The 23,431-nt window shown below is 36.1% G+C and overlaps 2 protein-coding genes across 4 annotated transcripts in view; one reads left to right on the forward strand and one right to left on the reverse strand.

Annotated features, from left to right (window-relative positions):
* LOC118744348 (polyadenylate-binding protein) overlaps nucleotides 1–3,825 on the forward strand; it is an 11,547-nt gene extending 7,722 nt beyond the window's left edge. For both annotated transcript variants that reach the window (XM_036477289.1, XM_036477290.1), the window contains exons 4-5: nucleotides 612–1,644; nucleotides 1,726–3,825. In XM_036477289.1, coding sequence (XP_036333182.1) covers nucleotides 612–1,644; nucleotides 1,726–1,979 — 1,287 coding nt within the window. In that variant the 3' untranslated portion in view covers nucleotides 1,980–3,825. The remainder of the gene's footprint in view (nucleotides 1–611; nucleotides 1,645–1,725) is intronic.
* An 11,049-nt stretch (nucleotides 3,826–14,874) lies between these two features.
* Nucleotides 14,875–23,431, reverse strand: part of LOC118744349 (tyrosine-protein kinase-like otk) — a 36,532-nt gene continuing 27,975 nt past the window's right edge. For both annotated transcript variants that reach the window (XM_036477291.1, XM_036477293.1), the window contains exons 5-9: nucleotides 19,188–19,623; nucleotides 18,213–19,030; nucleotides 17,986–18,146; nucleotides 16,738–17,074; nucleotides 14,875–15,919 (exon numbers count right to left, since the gene is read on the reverse strand). In XM_036477291.1, the coding sequence (XP_036333184.1) occupies nucleotides 15,827–15,919; nucleotides 16,738–17,074; nucleotides 17,986–18,146; nucleotides 18,213–19,030; nucleotides 19,188–19,623 (1,845 nt within the window). In that variant the 3' untranslated portion in view covers nucleotides 14,875–15,826. The remainder of the gene's footprint in view (nucleotides 15,920–16,737; nucleotides 17,075–17,985; nucleotides 18,147–18,212; nucleotides 19,031–19,187; nucleotides 19,624–23,431) is intronic.

Here is a 23,431-nt window from a genome sequence, read left to right on the forward strand (position 1 = left end):
CCAATGCAATCGCCAAAAGTCGACGATTCACAAGTTACTCGTTAATTGGGCTATATTTACTATATTAGTAAGAGAAAAAAGAGAAACACACAGCTTATTACCCATTGGTCGTTTGGTTCACTTGTCAAACGATTAAGATTTACGGCTGTGATAGAAACGACGATTGATATCCAATGCAATCGACAAAAGTCGACGAATCCCAATAATATTTAGATTTATCATATTACATTTTTTCTACGCTATTGCCCGAATTTCTACTGGGCACTTAAATATTTTAAGCCATTTAAAAAGTGTTATGTTGAAAGAAACTTAATGACTATATTATATGTAATAACACCAGTAAAATTTTTTTAAATTTTTTTTGCTGTCAAAGCCCAGTGGAAATTCAGCATAAAAATCCATCCAAATGATGCCATTTAAATAGGTGTGTTTATGTATTCTCCAGTTACTTGAGAGTAACTTGACTTCCGAGATTTCGTTCTCAAAGCGAAAAATATCAAAAACAAAGTACGTGAAAGTATAACGATTTTCGAATACGAAAAAACCTATTGATAACAAATCTAGTATTCAGGGTTGAATTCACCATCCAATCTATTTATTTTCGCTTTTAGGTCATGCTCAAAGAAGACGGCAAAAGCAAGGGCTTTGGATTTGTCGCTTACGAGACCACCGAGGCAGCTGAAGCAGCTGTCGATGCACTGAACGGCAAAGACATGGGCGATGGTAAAGTTTTATATGTTGCACGTGCTCAGAAAAAGGCTGAACGCCAGCAGGAACTTAAACGCAAGTTTGAAGAACTGAAGAAGAAACGTCAAGAATCTGTCTATGGCGTCAATTTATATGTTAAAAACTTGGACGACAGCATTGACGATGAACGTCTGCGCAAGGAGTTCTCAATGTTCGGCACCATTACATCTGCAAAGGTCATGACAGATGAAGAGGGCCGTTCAAAGGGATTCGGCTTCGTTTGCTTTATTTCGCCAAATGAAGCAACCTGCGCCGTAACTGAACTAAATGGACGGGTAGTTGGATCGAAGCCACTGTATGTTGCCTTAGCTCAACGCAAGGAGGACAGAAAAGCACATCTGGCATCGCAATACATGCGTCACATGTCTGGCATGCGCATGCAACAACTGGGACAGATCTTCCAACCCAATGCTGCAGGAGGATTCTTCGTACCTACCATGGCGCCAGGACAGCGCTTCTTTGGTCCACAAGTCACCCAACCCATTCGGAACACACCGAGGTGGGCACCACAGGTGCGCCCTGCCGCTGGTGTACAAGGCGTTGCACAAGCCGGAGCTGCAGCAGCCGCTGCTGGTGGCTTCCAAAACGCCGCCGCCATGGCTGCCACCGGCACTGCTCAGTTCCGCCCGGCAGCAGCAGCAGCACGAGGCCAGCCTCAAGCAGTCCAGGGCGCACATGCAGCAGCTGCCGCTGCCAACACAATGCGCAATACCGGCGCTCGCGCTATCACTGGCCAACAAGCCGTTGCCGCGGGCAATATCCAAATGGCTGGAGCTCCAATTGCCGCGGGCGGAGCTCAACAACGCGCTGCCAACTACAAGTATACAGCTAACATGCGTAATCCACCTCCACAGCCCGTTCAGCAACAGCCTCAAGTGCAGCCACTGCACCAAAAGGGTGAGTTACTTTGATTTACCTCATGAAAAGGCGTCGAAGGGAAATAAATTAATGCGTGAATATGATTTTTTAATATTTCAGGTCAAGAAAAGTTGATTGCTTCTTTGCTAGCCAATGCCAAGCCACAGGAACAAAAGCAAATTTTGGGAGAACGTTTGTATCCAATGATCGAGCGCATGCATCCTTTGATGGCCGGCAAGATCACCGGTATGTTACTGGAGATTGAAAACTCTGAGCTGTTGCACATGCTGGAAGATCAAGATGCTTTGAAAGCCAAAGTTGAGGAGGCCGTTGCTGTGCTACAAGTCCATCGCGTCACTGAGCCAACTAACTAAGTGCGCAAGTGAAGAAAAACTTCTAAGAAAATTCATACAATTTCAAACGAACGAGAAAAAGTTCAATAACTTTAAAAATTGACTATTGCTAAAACACAACATCAAATATTAGTTACACACTTTTAGCTCAAAACAAAATTGAACAAAAAGTAAAAAATAATGCCACTCATTCGATTCCGATTTCGTGTGAAAGTGGGGTGCAGATTTTTTATTCATGGATAATGAGAACCATTCCAAGATCGTAACACCTTTGTAACATTTGTTAAAAATCGATTAGCCAACCTTCAACTTTTATAATTTTTCCACATAATTAATTCTTACACTTTTTCGCTCCTAATTTCAGTTTAATATCTTTTCAATTCAACCAATCAAAATGCAGATATTTTTACATTCAATATTTAACATTCGGCGAGATTCTCGAGTTATTTTAAAGGCTCCGAGCGCATCATTTCTGAATATAACCCTGAAAATATAAGAAAATCCACTAGAAATTCGGTCGAAGCCAAAAGGGGAACAGAAAGAAAATTCAAAACAAGAACACAAAAGGCCGCTCGCAGAAAAATTGAACATGGAAATTCCTTGTTATAAATTATTCAAAGCTGAAACCATCGAAGCTAGGCCACGAACGGATTCTAAAACTCAAGATTGAATTCGAATTCTAACTTCTTTTAATTACCCATTATAAACACGCAACAACAACTTAACCCAACTCAAATAAGCATTGCAAACAAATTTTCATATTTTTCACTTGAATAAAAATTTGTTTTTGTCATTTACACGAAGTATGCATTTTTTGAGAAAGAAAGTAAAAAAAGATCATAAGGCAAGCGAGTTTAATACTTTGAAATCGTATAAATTTAGTGGAATCCATAATTTATTAGAGTGACAAGCTTAGGAAAAGAAAAATAATATATAAAAGAAAAGACTAACAAAAAAATTGCAAAAGCATTGAAAAATTGAAAAAATTCCGTGTGCGGTTGAAACCCGTAAAAATGTGCATGAACTCAAAGGTAGCTGCATTGCACTCGCTGAAGAAGTAAGCAAACTAGCAACAATCTGCGGATAGAATTTGCGTGTAAAAGTAAGTGAAAGTTGAAGAGGGCGAAAAAGTTTAATGATTTTTTGCTACTTTAAACAAATAAAATTATAAAAAGAAAAAAAATAGAAAATCAGACACATTTGCTGATAAACAGAACATAAAAAAACCTAAACATATTAAAAAAAAAACAAAAAAATTGCAAAATTTATACAAAAACTCGAACCAGAAAAACAGTATGCATACAGAATAAAAACAAAAAAAACTGAATTAAAAATATACATTTTTATCAAAAGTAAAATTAGTAAAATTCAAAATTGAATTGCGAATATTTCCAAGTGCACACGAATAAACACATATGTAAATACGTATGAGACAGTTGCTAACCATATTTTCGTATGTGTTTATCCAAATTAGTTTTTGGTGTGCAAATTAAGAGATAAAATGTCAAAATCAAGTAAACAAATTTAAATAACAAAAATATTATAACCAAAAAGTTAAATCAATTAAATACACACATACTTACATATATTCAACTTTAGCTGGTGAAATCAAAGTAAAATACAAAAATAAAAAACATTTGGCATGCAAAGCTGCGTTTATTTTAGAAGGTCCCAAAATAAAACAAAAGAAAAATGGGTTAAGTTGAACGGAATATTTGCTGATAAATTATGAAGCATACGTACATACATTTGCATAAAGCGTATATGTACATCCAGATGCATATATATAAAGAAACAAAGTTCGCCTAACTGATTTGAAAAGTTTCTGGAAGAAACAAATTTCAAACAGCATCACATGCATAAATTTGTATTATTTGATTATTCATATACATATATATTTTTATTACATGTAATTCATATAATTTCCAACAATATCAAAGACAAATGTTCCAGCGCCTAATTCTTTAAAATAAATGTGTCCGGCGACAAAAAAGAAATGTTTAATTTAGTCTTACAAAAATTTTAATGGTGTACAGCAGAACGTCGGTATGATGAAGCTCATGGCTGAGGGAAGAAGCCGGTGATTTTTGATATAGCTACATAGGACGACAATTTAGTAGACTAAATAATCTGAGACTTCTAATCGGGGGGTTTCATTCGGGTTTCCACGGTTTAGATGAGGCTGGCTTTCCACTAACATACTGAATGTACAGTATCGGTTATATTATTAGCACCCCAATTTCAAAGTGATATATTTGCCACTTGTGTTCATTAATTTTTTCCAGATTATTATTTTTTTAGTACAGTTTTACATCAACACCTATTCAATTTCGACCTATTAATGTGCAAGGTTCAAGTGGCTAAAAATCACCGTAGATTTTTTAGTTTTTTTTTTACCGAATTAACGAACACATTTTATTTTTATATAGAAGAAAACCGAAACACCTAGGACAAAAAGATCAAACAAAGCAACGATAATTTTTTGTCACTGCATTACACTAAAATAGAACGGGCTATAAACCCGTTTGAAGTTAAATTTGATGATTTTTTTTTTAGTTTTCTACAAAGTCTTAAACTTGGGTTTATATGGGTTTTGTTAAAGAATTATTCTTATTTGGCGCTGTAACTGGCTGTGCGATTTTGGCCGAGTTCAACAAAGCACGCCAGTCGTTTCTCTTATGTGCCAACTGATGCCAATTGGAAACGCCAAGTGAAGCGAAGTCCTTCTCCACTTGGTCTTTCCAACGCAGCGGGGGCCTCCCTCTTCCTCTGCTACCACCAGCGGATTCGGAGTTGAATACTTTTAGAGCTGGAGCGTCGGAGTCCATTCGAACGACATGGCCAAGCCAGCGGAGCCGCTGTTTGAATTCGCTGCACTATGTCCACGTCGCACAGTGGTTCGGATCGCAAATCTAGCTGGACGAAACTATTTAAACAAATACTCGTTGATGGATCTTTACACCACTTCTTACCTAGGGGATTTTTGGGTCGCTGATTACGAATCTGAAGTCACTTATCAAAAATTCAAAATGGCGGATCCAATATGGCGGACGAAAATAAAACGGTAGATTTCTATGAAACTGGCTATCTGGGGGTTTTCTGGGTTGCCGATTACGAATCTAAAGTCATTTAATTAATTTACTTTATTTACTTCGGAACGAGCATTTTCATCAGATATTTCTTTCAATTTACTAATCACATAATCACGGATACCTTGTTGTCTTTTAGAAGTTTCAGCAACACTTCTCCAAATGTCAAACAACTCACTTCTTAATTTCAGAAAAAAATGTATAACAGCGCTTACAGATTTTTATGCCTGTTGTATAATTTTTTAATTTCAGAAAGCAGAAAATTCGCGAGTTACTATTTTTTTAACTCTTACATAACCAAAGTTTTTATAACTCCAAGTATTTTCCTGTTTTAACACAACCCCTACCCCCCTTGGTTATCGATCTTACCCACTGCATTTGCGAAGGTGGCCTTTACTTTTCCTACTCTTTAATTTATTTTTTTAATTAATCAATAAATTTGCTTATACCAGTGTGGACGTAAATTGCGTTATAACCACTGAATCTATAGCGGAATAAGTGTAATTTTTTGTTTATAAAGTCAATTTGCAATTATGCAATAATCTGTGAGTGCAATTAGCAATCTTTTAAGTTAAATTTCAGCTTTTAAAATAGAGTTCTCAAATAGGCGGCATTGACTTACCTTTTTTTTGTGTTTTCATATGTTAATGCTTTAATAATTGCAATTTCTATTTGAATGTATTGTCAGGAATGTATTCCAAGTACCATTAAGTTTTTAAAAACAAAAAAAAATTTGACTTTCGTCCAGCTAGATCTGCTATCCGAACCACTGTGCGTCGTTGTAAAGCTCATACAGCATCGTTCCATCGTTTGCGGTACTCGCCATCGCCAACGCGTAAAAGCCCGTTCTTCCGCAAAATCTCGAATACTCCAAAGAGCCGCCTCATGGCTTCGCTACCGAATACACGTTTATATTGCGAGCCGCTCGCTCCAAGACAAGACACCCGCTTGTTGCCGCACCCACTGGTGACCAGACGCTGCAGACTTCATTGAGCTCTTAAACCGAAGTCGGAGTGGCCCCACTGAAGCCCCTTCTTTTTCTGTCCTGACCCAAGGCTCCACTGGGATTGGTTACCGCATGTTGTTGTTGTTGTTGTTGCAGCGGCTACAACAACCCCGCCCAGATCGGTTGGTATCTCAGTCGTTGTCAAGTTCCACTAACGGCAGCCCTAGGAAGAGCGCAGCTTTTATTGGGTTGGTCCACAAGGACAAAGCCGTTAGGGTTGTCGGGTTTTCCGGGCATGCGAAGAGATGTTTCGAGTCATGTAGGGGCTCTACGCATGCCGGACACTCATTTGGCACATCCTCATTCAATCTACTTAGGTAGGAGTTTAACCTGCTGCAGTAGCCAGAGCGGAGTTGGGCTATTGTTGTTCGTGTCTCCCGAGGCAGATGAAGCTCCGTCTCGTCGTATGTCCGGGGGCGGTATGCCTAGAACGGCATTCACAGGTTAGAGTCTACATAACTCGAGACTGACTCCCTGTGAATGCCGTTCAGGGCCAGTCGGTAAGCTGACGGGTCCAGAGGTTGCTTGATGAACCTCTGGACTTCGTCCGTCAGTTCATATAGATGCCTCCTGACGTGCCTAGGCGAGGGCTCCTCTGCAAGCAGCTGTCTGTTTGGTTGGCCACTTCTGTGGCTCCCGATCAGGAACTGCTTGCAGAGCATTATGTTGTGCTCCTTTATGGGGAGCATTTGTGCCTCGTCGTGGAGATGATGTTCGGGCGACATCAGGAGGCATCCTGTCGTTGTCCTGAGTGCGGTGTTCTGTACAGTCTGTAGCTTCGTCCACTGCGTCCTACTAGTCCCCGGCGACCACACTGGCGCTGCGTAGTTTAAAACCGGTCGGCCTACTGCCTTGTATGTTGCCAGCAACGTTTCTTTGTCTTTGCCCTAAGTACTGCCGGCTAGCGACTTGAGGACCTTGTTGCGGCTCTGTACTTTATTGACAATAGCGGTTGCGTGCGCAGAGAAGGAAAGCAGGCTGTCGAATGATACTCCGAGTATTTTGGGGTTATTCACCGTCGGAATTGGTGTGTCATCGACGTGAATTCCCAGCGGTAGCCTGACCTCCTTCGTCCAGGTTGTGAACAGGGTCGCAGAGGATTTCGTAGGGGAGAGGGCTAGACACTTTGCAGTGAAGAAGCGAGAAAGTTCGGAGAGATACCCGTTTACTTTCGAACACGGGTCATGAATCCCATTCCCCGTCGCCATGATCGAGCAGTCGTCGGCGTAAGAGACAATCGAGAATCCCTCTGGTGGCTGACGGAGGGTTGGTTACCGCATCTCACGCATTGGTTGCTCACGTTGCCCAGAGTGCGCGAACGAGGACGAAAGAGTCGGGATTTAGTATAGCCGTGTAACTGTAACTGAATACCCAGCACAACGATTATACCCCATTGCAATCCAATTACGCAAACGTCAAATTAATTAATTGATTAATTAACAGGATTAACTGTATTTTAATTGAAAAGGCTTAAGGATATGAGGTGGTATGGATTCGACAAATACAGAAATTACATATGTATATTCGGGGTCTTCATCCTTTAAAGTGAAACACTGCTGTTAAACTTGATAAAATTATAAATTTTGAACGGTCAAACTATATAGAAATCGATTTAACCTAAGTTTAAATCCCAGTAGATAATTTCAGGAGTTAAAAGCCCTTCCGAAATGCCTTCCTTTGAGTCAAGAGGCCTTCCACTCTACATTCCTTTCTCCTTAATTTTTTATATGGAGTGGCATAAATTGAAGGGCTTCTTCTTTCGCTACCCGGGGAAGGCCTTCCAGAAGGGCTTTTATAGGACGTACTTCAGAAGGCCTTTTGGGGGAGTTATTTTAAAGTTGCTTCTTTAATTTATAAAAATCATACATCTTTGAAGTATTTGCTTAAGGTTTGTATTTTAAATTGTTTATTGAAATTCATTTGTAATGCTATTTGAAAGTTAGGGGGGGGGGCGTGGGGGGCGTGCCTGGCTACGCCCATGGGCATGATCAATAGACCCACAATTTTTTATAAAAATTGTACAAAAACTATGAGAAACTTGCGCTTGAAGCTTTTACCGGTCGTACGCCCTTTTTGCAATCCAAGTATCGCCCAACTGCCGTCAGCCAGGACTCAATTTTCATATTTTTCTGAATTTTTATGTGCAACTTTCAACCATCGGGTAGAATTACTACAGTCAGAAATTTCTTCCAGATCAACAATTTTCAGGCACATTTTGTAAAAAAATTTTAATACGGATTTTGTAGAAACAAATTTGAAAAATCGCGCCTCAAGTCTTTCTTTCAGCCCAAAAAATGTATATAAAGATTTGCTGTAGAAACATTTTTAGGTCTTCAAAAGATAGCTCCAGACATTTGCTATAGACCCACAATTTTTCATAAAAATTGTACAAAAACTTCACGAGAAATTCGCGCTTGAAGCTTTTAAGACAAGAATACACCGGTCGTACGACCTTTTTGCAATCCAAGTATCGCCCAACTGCCAGCAGCCAGGACTCATTTTTCTGTATTTTTGTGCGCAACTTTCAACCATCGGGTGGGTTTACTGCAGTCAGAAATTTCTTACAGATCAACAATTTTTGGGCAGATTTTGTAAAAAATGTTTAATACACATTTCGTAGAAAAAAAAATGTGAAAAATCGCGCCTCAAGTCTTTCTTTCAGCCCAAAAAATGTATATAAAGATTTAGATGGACTAGTTTCGAGCTGGAACCACCACAAATCGAATACATATATGTATGTATGTACGTACTGCAAGATATGTACTTATTTATGTATATATGTATGTACGTAAATACATATGCTAGACACCATAAGTACATACATGCATAGATGTGTACATACATACATACATATGTTTGCATAATTGTATAGAAGGTGCAGTGGCAGCATTTCAGCTGCAATTTAAGTGCAATTTGTATGCGCGCAAATTATGTGCACCAACCAACCTGGAGGCGCTGCTCAGTGCGGGAGTTATTGCTGTTTGTTGGCCTTGTTTGTGTTGTTGTATTTCGTGCTGGGCTGAATGAAGTGCCTGCACGTAAATTAATGCGTTGCCACAATCTGTGATACTATGAGTAGATGAATGCTGGCAGCCATTCTTTTTTCCTGGTTTTGTTTTTGTTTTTTAATTTTTTTTTATTGGCGTGTTTACATCCAGTTTGAGTACAACTCTTGGGACAACTGTGGCTGAAGTGACATGCTGCTATGCTTCAAGACGAAGTCAGCCATGCAGTAACGCTGGCAGGCGAAATCCGTGTGCAGTTGTGTGGGTAGGCCAGCTTTTCGCAGGTTGCTGCTGTTGATGAGGACGTATTCGCGAAACGAGACAATGACAGTGGCGACGGTGGGTGGGAGTTTGTTATATGCTTATGTTGGCTAAGGTTCAAGTTGGAGGTGGGAATGTTTTCTGTTTGGATGATGCACCACTCATTTATGCACAGCTGCATAAAATAGAGCAATTGTGTGAGAAATGCAACGTTAAACTGAATGCATGGAGAACAAAAGCTGCTGAGCAAAAGTTGCTTGGGACCTCGTAGCATTTGTAGGAAAATAAATAATATGTACATATATATGTATGTAAGGGTGGACCTATTATTTTTTACGATAAATATTAGTACATATCGCATACCGTCTTCAAAAGAGTCACAACTCAAAATAATAAGTTCGTCAGAAAATGCGAAAAGCTATTTCGTAGGACATGCTAATCATATGGGGAAGGGCGACTTTACCTTTAAACAAATTATAACAAAAATTTGCTCCAGCTTTTGCTGAAAGGCAAATAAAAGCTCTGTGTACATTTTTAGCGCATAATTTAAAAAATGCCAAATTTTGAGTTGTGACTCTTTTGAAGACGGTGTGCGATATGTATGTACATATTTATTACTTACTTAGGGTTTACACCGGACAATACTGTCATGACAATAGCAATATATGCACACTTTTTCACTAGTACATGCACACTTTTACATGCATGCGTTTTTGACAACTAATACGTATATCTTCATTGTCTTGACAGCATTGTCCAATGTAAACGCGCCGTTAGCGAATCGATTTTCAAACAAATTAAATTTTAAAATGGACGTTTGCATGTTAAATTACAAAAATAAATATTTACATACATACATATGTAGATTTCGCAATTTGCCAAACTCTAAATTGATTTTATGCACATAGTTTCTTCGGCAAAAAGCCTGAACGACTTCGAAAGCCGCAAGGCCTGAAAAACCTGCTATGGAGCTTCAGCTTTAAGGCTGGTTTACACTATGTCATATTTTCGACATATTTTGACACAAGAAAAGTCGCGATTGCAATAAATGAGCTATCAGTTTATTTGAAAATAGATTTAATTTTAGATAGTACTACATATTTCGAAATTGTGGAAATTAGTGATGGCCAAAGCTTAAAAATTTGAGAACAAAATGTTTTTTTCTTTATTTGCACGATGAAAACTCCCAACAATTCAAGTCTGACAATAGATTATCATTTTCACGGCCTATAAATCCTCATCTCACAACATGTTTCCAAATAAAAAAAACTTACATTAGAGGCAAAGTGACACTTATCGCCGTCACTTTAGCTGCACAAACATGTTTACTTTGTAACTACATATGTATGCATGTATATGCATGTACGAGTACCTAAAGTGTTAATTGTGGCAAACAGCTTACCCTTTTCCATACAAAATGCAGACAACACCTAAAACTTAAATGTTTATGTGTATACTTACGTAGGTTCTCTTCAGCTCAGTTCCAGTGCTTTGCCATTTTGCATTTCCCATTTTAAGCTATCTACAGCTACCTTGGATAATTTTTGTCAAAATTTATAGTTACTATAATTGGATGGAAGGCATTATATTTTTGGATATGTCTACATATGTCCGTGTAAATACGTATACAAGCATTATAGCGCCAATCAAGAAGAAGAAGATTGCATATATCCCTAGTATTTCCAGCCAGTTAACCTTTCTTAAAAATCAAAGAAATTTTAGCCTCATCATAATTAAATTTAACATAAGCAATAATTTAAAGTTAATACCAAAAAATTTTAAAATTCTATCAAACTTCAAAAGTTTAATATTTCAATGTTATCTCAAGCCTGTGTTGGTTAAATAACACGCCTAGCCCGAGACAGGCGACAAATACAAATACAATATCGAATTCAAATTCAAGTTGCATTTGCAGCTGGCGCATTCACTCCATTAGAGGCCGTAGTCAGTTTGAACTTTCGAAACAAAAAAAAACTGTTAAATACACAACAATGTGCACATGTATGCTTTTATACAAGGCATATGATTTAGGGTGATCCGAAAATGCAATGTAAATTTGACGCCGATTGTGAGTGTGTAAGCAAAAATCAATAGCGTAAATAAAATTTTTCTTCGAAGTACATATCGTCCCTGGACAGGAATAAAGGGCGCGAGCTCAAAAGTTGACCGCCAAAAGAGACGCATAAAAACACTTCAGCGTGTCTTTTTTTGCCATCAAAACAAAATCGTTAAAAAATTTTGTAAGACTTCGGAAACTTTAGTTTGCAGAAATTAGCAAATGCATTCATGGGCGCACTTAGCAGACTTTTCCTCAAAGAAATTGGAGTGAAGCGGTTTTACACTTTTGAACCGCACTAATGTACACATGCACATATACTACACATATACATATGTACATACATATATACCTACATATATACATTTGTATGTATGTACATAGACATATGTTACTAACTGAATATCAAAATCGCACAATACGACTAGAAATGAAACGAAAAATCTCTAAAGAGCCTAAAACACGGACATTTCGCCTTTGGCGCACCACCCATTTGTTGGTCTTTTCAGTCGCCAAAAACACCTTTTTTGCAAATATGAATGTATCTACACATGAATGTGAACACGTAAAAAGTTGCATTCAATTCCATTAGTAGCAGTTTGATTTCAAATCCTTTATGTTTACATTCAGTATGCACGGCTTCGTTTGTGTTGGATTTCTGTTTGTGGAAAAAGGGAGCAAATAATTGCGTTGTTTAGCTTTGACAAGCTTTGTCTTGAAACAACGAAAATTTTTAATCATCGTTTCTATTCGATTTTTTTAGCTTTAGTGTTACACAAAGCCGAATATATTGGTAGCAAAACTATCTATGTACTATATGTAAGTACTATTTTCAATTGGAAAACCTAAAAAATTCATCAATGCGGGTTTTCGAACAATGTTCTCAACGGAAACTGTTCTTTCTAGAAATAGAGAAATTAAGGACCGTTTTCTCAAGGAACTTGAAATTTTTTGTATAAGGCATTTTTAAAGTTTCTTTGGAAAATGGCCCTAAAAGAAATAAAATAAAAACATATCAGTTGTTGTATGAAAAATACCAGCAGTTAGTTTGATGTTTTCTATTTAATTTTATTCTCATTTTATTGAAGTATGTATGTATGCATATATTATTATTTTTTTTTATAAAATAATGTTTTTCAATGAACTTAAACTAATATACATACATGCATACATATGTGTGCACCTACAAACATGCCCCTCGGGGCAGTACATTTGTACATACATACTTATTTAAGAGATTTCTTTCAATAAAAATACGAAAGAAATTAATACTTTTTATAAACTTACTTATTTAATTTCTCAACAGATATACAAACATACAAAAGTGGACAAGTGGCAAATACCTTTACCTTTATACGCCGTTTTTTAAGAATAAAAGTTTAATACGAAAGCAATAATTTAAAGAATCGATTATTTATTGAATTTAGCGGAACGGGAGCGCATTTATGTAATGCTTCGAGGTTCCACTTTATTTAAATCCAGCTCCGAACGGAATATAATAACGTTAACTCTGACCGAAATACTTAAAGGGTTTCCAATCACTATATAATACGGAAGAAATTTTGAAAATAAAAATGTTGTAGGTAACTAGTTAAAGTTAACCTGTTGCCAGAAATAATAACATCTTATTTTCGAAAATTCTCGTGTTTTTCATGTTGGTTGATTATACATTCTCCCAGGTATAGTATGTTTTTCCCAGCATTGCCATCTCGATTCCAACAGGTACGGCAACTTGGGCAAAATTGGTATCTGTGTGGCGATTTTGATGTCAGGTTGACGCTAAAACACTTTGCACAAAGTTTTGTTGTTCAAATTCGTTAACCATTAGGATATCTGCTTTGCGTTGTCCTAAAGCTGCGATTAGTAACCGATTAGGTACTCGCCTATATCGGCGTATTCACAGGAACGTTGTTCTGGATGGCAGCTAAAATGAGCCGAAACACAGGATCTAGGCCAATTTTGTTTTTGTATTTCGTTCCGCGTTTTTTTATTAAATCACCTTCATAATCGGTTGCTTTTACCTTCAGTTCTTTTTTTTTCGCTTTAGTTTCATTTTTTTTTTCATACAAAATGATACGAACACTCACTCCATCGGTTTGAAGTGAAGAAAACGTTTAAGTGCACGTTGAAGGTATTCTAAAATATTTTCCAAATTCACTTTTATCGAAGGAAGAAAATGGTCATTTGAAAAATTTGAATCGACACAATAGTTGGTAGAAAGCGTACGATCGTATCTGACGTGATGTAAACCGGGCATTAGTAAAACATTTTTTATTTCCTTGATTTCATTATACTGTTGCAGGTTATAAAATAAGTCGATGGAATACCAAAATAAGAAGACATTTTCTATTTCGTGTAGTTTATTTCCGTTCCATTTTAAATCGGTACGCGTACGTTCAAGTAACGCTTCTTCTGCGATATTTGTAGAATTTTCATCGAAAAGGTAGCTCAGTGTATTATATAAATTTTTTTTGTCATCCTCAAATTTGAAATATTTCCTGAGCTGAGTTTATGCGTACATTCAAATATTGTTATGGAACAGAGGCAGAAATCTATTGGCGTTTTCTACAAATAAACTCGATCGGTACGAACTATCGTACAACTTCAGGTTTTTTCGCAGCATATTATATTCCTGGTCTATTGCATATTTTGGTTTTTTCTTTACCATCAGATGGTAATAACATTCCAGAAAATTTATGGGTTCAAAGTTTCGTTGTTTCCATCGTTTCATCAGTGTAAAGTGAATATATCTGGACACTTCGACAAAAAGACAGGACATTTCCTCCACATCCTTTTGTATTTGATCGCATACGGCGTCATTTTTGCACGACGATCGTAAAGCTTTTTTCACTACGGCACAGATTGTTTTATTACATTCACCTTCTTTGCTGCTTTCTCCAAGTGGCCTTTTGTAATGTCTAAATTTCTGCTGGAGAGTGGGATGCATATTATTAGGTATGTACAACAACACCTTTAATACTTGACTAGTAATTTTGTTGCGAAGAATTTTAGTGTCAGTTCCGCTTTGCTGGTTAAGTCTGCCTTCGTAGTATTGTTTAAAAATTTAATAATCGTCTAATATGTATGCGCAGATATATTATATATATGTACAGTTAGTAACTAAGTATATAAAGCCCCTTAATTCTGAGTAAACTATGTATGTATGCATATATTTAATAACTAAATAAATGATTCGTTGACAATTTTTGAACTACCATGTCCATCTGTCGACACATGTACATATGTGCATACATATGCATGTACAGACAATTCATATACATACATATTTAATACATTCAAAAGAAGATTTATCTAACGCAACAAACAAAAGTGCGTGTGCCCTACTGCCTGAAAACTTTTTGGAAATCGAAGATTGCAATCAGCGTTGCCGCTTTGGTTTATCAAAACTGATAATTTTTTTCTTTTTTAGAACGAGCTTGGTAATTTGGTATTTTTTTTTTAATTTTGTTATTTTTTTTTTTCAAGGTTAGTCTTTTCTTTTAAGTTTTTAATACTAGCTTATTACTTATAAAAATGTATAACATTGAACGTTTACAATTGCACATAACAAAAAAAATTGCTTATGTACTTGCATATGTATGTGTCTACACCTTAAGAAAGCCAACAATTGAAAGGGCTCCTCAATGTAACAATTTGCCTTGACAACTCAGAACTTTTAGTATGAGTTCGCAATATAGCAATTTAAGGAAACAACCCATTTTTCCCAATATGGCGGCTCGATCATAGTCCCTACAGTCCCACAAATCAGGGTTTTGGATAATTTTTACCTGTGGGAACCAATGGTCAAAGAAAATAACTTCACAGGACTAATTACAATTTTGCGATTAAATACGAATGTGACCCATTTATGAAATTGTAAAAGTAAATTTTATCTATCGTTTAACGATACATTTGCTGGTTTCATCTTTTGGTTTTGAGTTATGTGGTAAAAAAAAATTTGGTAAAAAATTAAAAATCTTTGTGGCAACACTGATTGCAATTAATCCTAGTTTTCAAGTGGTACACATATGTACGTATTTATTTGTGAACATTTATTTTAAAATATGCACTTTTATTTTAATAATGTTAAAAGAGGCGTTTGTCAAACCGTACATACATATGCATATATTAGAATATAGAACAGATTTACTGTTGCCAAAAATATGTACATACAACACGTTCATACATACATACACATGTGTATGCATCATAGTTTTTAAATTCTTTTACAAAAATGGCAATTTTTTGGCAGATTTATCGCGTAATATTTCTACGAAAATTTAGGCTTTAAGTTGCTTTTCAAGATGTGTTTAACACAATTTATATTACCCCTCAGTTAAGACTTACAAATTTATGCCAATCTTTTGTTAGTATGTACATACATATTTATAATTGGAGTAGTAGAAAAAGTAAGTAGAAAAACGTACATACATAAATATATGTATATATATTTACTTATCACCATTTTGCATTGCTTTACTGAGTGCAGAGCAGAGTTGACTGAATGAGGGTCGTTCTTTCGGGTTTGAGTTCCAGCAGGCCAACTGTTGTTTATAAATATGGAAATATATAGTTCATATTAGTTGATTCGAAATTAACCATTAAAATAAGACAATATTGCTCGTTTAAACTCATGCGTCAATTTTACGCATGACTATCTTTTAGGCATGTTAGAATATGATTATGTTTTTAGTAGGGCTGTGCGATTATTCGATTACTCGAGCAAGTTGGTTAATCAGTTAATCGGTTAATCAATTACTCGAGTAATCAAGATTTTGATTACTCAAAACGATGTTTAATCGAGTTACTTGAAATATGATTACTCAAAAAAAATTAATTTTGCTCGTTAAAAGAGGTTGCTTTGGAAAATGCTTATTTTCTTTTTTATATTCTGTATATGAAAAAAATATGTATGTATGTATGTATTTCATTTTAATTTTTGAAAACAGATACGATTTTTCAAAGTATCAAGGAACTTCAACTGCTTTATATGTATGTATGTAAAGAGTACTTTGAAATGTTGATTACTCATTTTATTCATAATGTTGATTAATCATAAAGCAAATTACTCAAATATTTTTGTTTTTGGTTAATCAAAATCTTGATTACTCGAGTAACTGAACTTTTGAGTAATCATAATTTCCGATTAATCGAATAATTGAGTTATTTACTTTATGATTAATTAAAATTTTGAATAATCAATTAATCGCACAGCCCTAGTTTTTAGTGTTAACTTAGTTTATTTGATTAAAATTTAACTAACTAAATTTTATTTTATTTTATTCATTTTCATTAGATTTTAACATATGTAATTACCATCAATGCCTTCCCTTGCAAAAAGAAACTTAAAAAAATTACTCACCAAAATCTCCTTCAAACTGTCTGGTGTACCATTCGCACATGCCCACTCCAATTTTCCATTTTGGCTTCGTTGTATAACCTCTTCGTTGCTCAGCTCTTCAAAGGGTAATTTTGTGGCTTGACTGAATAGCTCCCACACAATAACGGCAAATGCGAAGATATCACTCTTTGTGGTGTAATCATCCTCTTGGATACATTCAGGCGCCAACCAACGCACGGGCAGTAGAGTGTTGCGATGTTTGTAATACTCTCGACTGTATTTGTCCTTGGACAAAGCGGGATATGAGACCTTTACGATAAAATCACTAGAGATTACGCAATTGCGGGTGGCTAAGTCCCTTGAAATAAGATTTTAGATAAATTATGGTAGTAACTGAAGTCTGTTGAAGGACTTTAAAAAGCTTAAAAGCTTCGTTAGAATATGAAGTTGTATTAACTGGTTTACAGCAAAAATATTCTATGGATGCCACTATCCAATTCCTATGTAGAATTGCTCGATGATTACGAAAATCGAGATAACTTTTTTTTCTATGAACAACTTTTTGAGATATTTGCAATTTACCGTTATTCAGCTTTAAAACACATGTAGTGATTTCACTTAATCACGTATATCTTACGAACCAATTGAATAATCATAATGCGATATACGGGAAATTCAAGCAAATAAAATTCTCCATAAACCGTATATATCTCACTTTTCGAAAGCGCTGATAGTTTCTGAGAAATTAATTAATCATTTCTGACACCTCTTGTTTTCGATGTACATAATCTACCTACACCGACTTATGAGTAACACTCTTTTCTACTCATATTTCATACTAAAAATCCTTGCGCATTTTCATTTGACCAATCATTATTTTCTTATTTATTTATCCATCGATTTTCTTCTTTGGTAGCTTAGTTTTTTCTAAAGGAACAGGCACACAAAAACTGTTATTTCTTGATTTTTTCCCCATTTAAAGTTTGATTTTTTTGCAGTTTTCCATGAAAAAAACCAAACATATTTAATGGGTTCGTAAGATATACCTGATTAAGTGGAACCACTCTTATTTTTAAACTGAATAACGGTAAATTGCAAATATGTATCTCGAAAACGTATCCATACAGAAAAAAAAAAAATTAACTCGATTTTCGGAAACAGCGAGCGATTCTGTATACAAAGTAGATAGTGGCGTTTGGAGAACAAAAACAAAATTAAAATTTGTGATCCAGTGTTATGAGAAAATTACATAACTTTTCCAATACTTACTTGTGTATGAATCGCGCTCTGTAAATTGCATCCATTCCACGTGCAATCTGGTATGCCACCGCCAAGATTTGCCCTGTCACCAGCGGCGGAGGCGACTGCGACGAATTATTCGAGGTGTTTACCTTGCCCGCAGTGGCCAAGAGGAATTGCTTTAGGTCACCCTAACAATAGAGTATATGAAAAGTTATTAGGAAATCCCTTTACTTTTTTACTTTTTTTTTGCCTACCCAATCTGTGTACTCCAATACCATATAATGAGGGTCTTTCTCGCGACATAGCCCAAACAAACGCACCACACCTTTGTGTGAAATGGCACGAAACATGTCGATTTGTCTTTTAAACTCATGGCAAATATTTTCATCCTTGAATTTATTCAATGCTTTAACCAATACTAATTTATATTCATCTGTTGTCGTAGATGTTGTGTCCCCATCGGCGCTACCGGCCTCTTGCTCCTCTCTGATCTCCTCAATGTCATCCATTGACGTTTTCGAGCGTCGCTTTTCAATCGAAGTAATTGCACCATTATTTTCGCCACCATTGTGTCTCTCCGTTTCCATATCTTTTTCGTCCACCTGACGTATAACCGACGCCTTTACTTTACCCACAAAAACATCGCCGAACTCTCCTCGTCCGATCTGTAGTAACTCAGTGATACTCGAGCGCGGCAAAGCCAACTGGTCCAGGGCATGTGAACGTTTCGAACCCTTTGAATGATTGCTACAGGCTGTATCATCGGATTTTGCTGCCTCGTTGCCGCTGCCGCGAGGATTGTTATTACCATTTACTTTGCGTGTCTTTGCTGAAGAAGCGTGTTCTGGCAGGCAAGGCTCATTTTCGGGTAATTTGCCCAGTTCACCTGACTCGGGGTTATCTTTATTCATTTCATTTAGACGTGCCTTGCGCGCTTGACGACGGAAGCGACACCAAATCATTAAGCCCACAACCAGGATAATGTAGGCAAACGCCACAGACATAGTGATGAGAACGGCGCGTGTGATAAGGAAGCCATCACCTGATTCTTCAGAGGTCGCACCTTCGGAGGCTACACATGGATGAAAGATTGACGGGGAATCCTAATCAACATCTGTAACTTTTTTTATCAACTTAGCTTCTATTAAACTCTCAAGTTTTTATTTGGCTCTTCAAAAATCAAAAAAAAAATGGCACTGAAAGTGGGTGTTGGCCTAAAATGTACTTACATTTAACAACAAAGCGCACCTCCTCCCGCTTCAGCCCGGCACTGTTGCCTATTGTGCAGCCGTAACGACCTTCATCGTCCGGTTGTACATCACGTATTTCGAGCGTGCCATTCTCCAGGAAACGAAAACGATTTTTGTCCGTATTATTTTCGCTTAAATACTTTAAATCCTTATCCCATTTTATTGTTGGTTTGGGATCACCAATAGCTTGACAGTGCATCACCGCCAGCCCCATTTCGCCTGTTTCGATGGGTCCTTCGGGCGCAACGGAAAAACGCGGCGCTACCACTACATTCACACTTACAGTGGCATTGATGTGTCCTTGTGAATTGTTTGCCACACAGGTGTAATTGCCGCGATGCTCGGTGCTGACATTCTTGAATATTAATGTACCGTTAATGTCATCGACTGCTTCGGGCAATTGGCCGTAGGAATCCTGAAGAAAACGGAGAACAATACATTTTTTTTTAATAAAATATATAGTTCAATCAATGGGAAAACCCACAAGAATCGATTTTTTTAATTGCATGCTGAACTCGTAGAAAGTATAAGAAATTTTTTATGAAATTTAAAATTTTTCATTTCGAATTCTTAGAAAAATTTAGAGTATGCACTTTTGTAGTTCATAAAATTCTAGTACCGTTAACTTTTATTCCCTCCCTTTTATGTCCTCAAAAAGAATTGATCGGAATGCAAATGCAAAAGTTGCTAGATGCCCCATTTCCTACCCTAATTTGACTCTACTAAATGTGCAAGACAGGTTTATAAGCTCCCTCGGTGTCCTTAAGTGAAAATAGCAGCATTTGTGTGTGAATTTTTTGAATTCTCCTGGGCACACCAATAAAAACTAAATCTAGAAAGCTATGAATGCATGAATATAAATACATACATATCTATGTATTATGTAACCTTCTAACAAAACACAAATATATTGATGTACATAATATGTAGATAGAATTTGCTATTTCAACTCCCCTTTAAATAACTAGAGATGATATGTACCAAACATAAATACATATATACATTTGCATATCCCTGTAGGTAAAACTTACAAGTTGTGAACTATGTAGAATACTAGTTAGCTCATTTAAGTCGTCTTATATCTTTTATCCATACTAACAAAATAGTATTTTTATACCTTTCATGAGCATGAAATGGTATTATAACTTTGGTCCGATGTTTGTAAGTACCAGAACAAAAAGAGATAGACCCATGAAAATGTATACTTATATGATCAGAACGTCGAGCTGAGTTGATTTAGCCATGTCCGTCTGTCCGTCTGTCCGTCTGTCTGTCTGTTTGTATGCAATCTAGTCTCTCAGTTTTCGAGATATCCGGATGAAATTTGGTAGGTGGGTGTATTTTTATAATGTATTAATCATTTGTCGGAACCGGAAGAATCGGACCACTATAACATATAGCTCCCATACAACTGATTGTTCAGATATGAGATTTTTCATTATAACTTCTCCATTTATGTAGTTAAGAACAAGAAATTTCGCAGCACTTTCACCCATTATCAACAGAATACTTATAGTGAAAATTACAAAGATCGGGTCACTATAACCTATAGCTCCCATACAACGGATTGTTCAGATATAAAATTTTGCGTTATAACTCCTCCATTTATATAGCTAGGAACATGAAATTCCGCACTGTTTTCAATAATTATCTACAGAAAACTTACAGTGAAAATTAAAAAGATCGGGTAACTATAACCTATAGCTCCCTTACAACTGATTGTTCAGATATGAGATTTTTCGTTATAATTCATCCATTTATGTAGCTAGGACCATGAAATTTCGCGCTGTTTTCACTCATTATCAACAGAAGACTTACCTCGAAAATAATAAAGATCGGGTCACTATAACCTGCAGCCCCCATACAACTGATTGTTCAGATATGAGGTCTTTTATCATAACTCCTCCATTTATGCAGCTAGGAACATGAAGTTTCGCACCATTTTCACTCATTATTAACAGAATACTTACAGTGAAAATAACAAGGATCGGATGACTACAACATATATCTTCCAAACATCAGATTGTTCAGATATGGGATTTTACTGTAAAACTTCTTTATTTGAACAGCTAAAACCGATAAATTTCGTAAGATATTTTATAAATAATAATACAAAGTCTACTGAGAAAATCGTCAAAATCTATGCTGTATAAGCTTTATCTCCTATAGCACTGATTGTTCAGATACCAGTTTTTGCGATATATCTCCTTTATGTAGGAAACTAAACCCAATAAATTGTGTTACCGGTTTACATACCGATCACATAGCGGTGAAAATCACTTAGATTGGTGTCATATAAAGTATATCTTCCATACCTCTGATTGTTTAGATGCGATTTTTTATATAAGTATGTAACTCCTCTATCGATGTATGCAGATGTATTCAAAAGCAGTAATCTGTCAAAGTAAAATTTGCAGATGTTCATGAAAGGTATGAAGCCTTCGGCATAGCCGAAGACAGCGCTGCTCTTACTTGTTCAATTTGGCAATGTCCTACGAAGTGTCAGTCAATATCAACCAGTAGAAATAGTACTTAAAGCCCTCTTACACGATATGTAATTCCATATGTAAATGCTACTTTTCTAACACGTTCTAATATATGATAAAAGTAGCATTCACATATGGGTGTTTCCATGCAAATGTCAACCAGGACTGAAAAAATAAAAACAACTGAAAAGGGGTTTTAAGACGAATTAATAAGAGAAAAATACTCGAATTTTTATATTATAGAAGTATTTCAGCTTATTGGAATTTTAAAACTCAAAAATGGAAGAGTAAAACTGAATGTCTCTTCGACTCAGTTTTCTCTAATGAAATGAACTATTTTCTCTTTCCTATTAACTAAATTAAGAGATTTGAAACATTACAATTACATCTTAAAATCAAATTTGCAATAACAACTAACTATAAAAATGAGAAAAAGGAGAAGTTAGAGCTCGGTTAACGGTAATTTTTTGATTTGCTTCTGATAGTATTCTAATGTCGCGTACGTTATGCAAAAACATTGTTTGCCTATGTCATTTGTATATTGGCAGTCGCAGGTAATGCAGATTACAATTCTTAAGCGAGAATTCTTCTAGTTAAAGATATACAGTAAAATTTTCTTTCTAACCGAAGTGAAAATATATTTTATTACCCTTTAAAGTTTGTCGCATACGTTATTGTAAGCACGAAAATTTCAATCAAATACATCAAAACCAATGTTAATTGCAAATTTTCCATTTAAATTATTTAGAATAGTTGTAAAACAATGAAACGGTGGCGAGAAGAGTTCTCAATAAATACATTTTATTACTTACGAGAAAAATTGTCGCGTACGTTATGTCGCGTACGTTATTGTTTTTTTTAAATATAAACCTAGCCAGAGATAATTTCTCCTAAAATATGAAAGGATTGTAAAGGTACATTATTTAGCTTAGTTTAGGAATTTTTAAAGAAAAGAAAAACTCTCATGATTCGCAGACTTTCGCATATATGTATATGTGCCTTAAAACCACTTCTTTTTTTGTCGCGTACGTTATCACCTGGTTTTGAACGGATATTTTCCACACCAAAGTTTCGAGGCTGCTTATTTTTTTCTCAAACATAGTACCCTTTGGTTGCAACATAACCGTAATCTTTTTTTTCTGTAACTTCTATTTTTGATAGATTTACGTTACTCTATAAGCGTACGAATGTCGCGTACGGCTGTATGGAAACACCCATATGCAAATACATATCTTGTAAGAGCCCTGTTAGTAGCGGCATTACAGTTTGAGGTGTAGTAGAAATAGATCGGCATTTTTTTAAATTTCATGTGATTCTTAGTTTTGCAGCTGAATTTAAAATCGTTATTGTTTTAGTTAAAATTTTAAAAATAAAAATTTCAAAATAATTGATAATCCATCAATTTTGAAAATCTATCTTCAATACCTCTAAGACTCGACGCTGCGATTCAAGAATCAGAAACGGTAGATAGTCTCAATCGATGCCTCAGCCGGCATTCGCGGGAAGACCAATTAACTGGCTTCTCATTTTGATGTCGTTAAACGTATAACTGAAAGATTTTTTCTACCAAGTGATCTACAAGTATATTTACTAACTGGTTTGGCTTTTCACTGTAAGTGTATTGCCACCTGTTTTGGAATGGGATTAAACAGTGTGTGCATACATAAACACATGCTCGGTGCAGGGTTTAGGATGCCCTATCTATCTCTGAATTGCTGTCGTTATTACTGTTCATGC

Source organism: Rhagoletis pomonella, unplaced genomic scaffold (assembly GCF_013731165.1).
Source record: "Rhagoletis pomonella isolate Grant_MI unplaced genomic scaffold, Rhpom_1.0 Rhpom_scaffold_00008, whole genome shotgun sequence".
NCBI classification, from domain to species: domain Eukaryota; kingdom Metazoa; phylum Arthropoda; class Insecta; order Diptera; family Tephritidae; genus Rhagoletis; species Rhagoletis pomonella.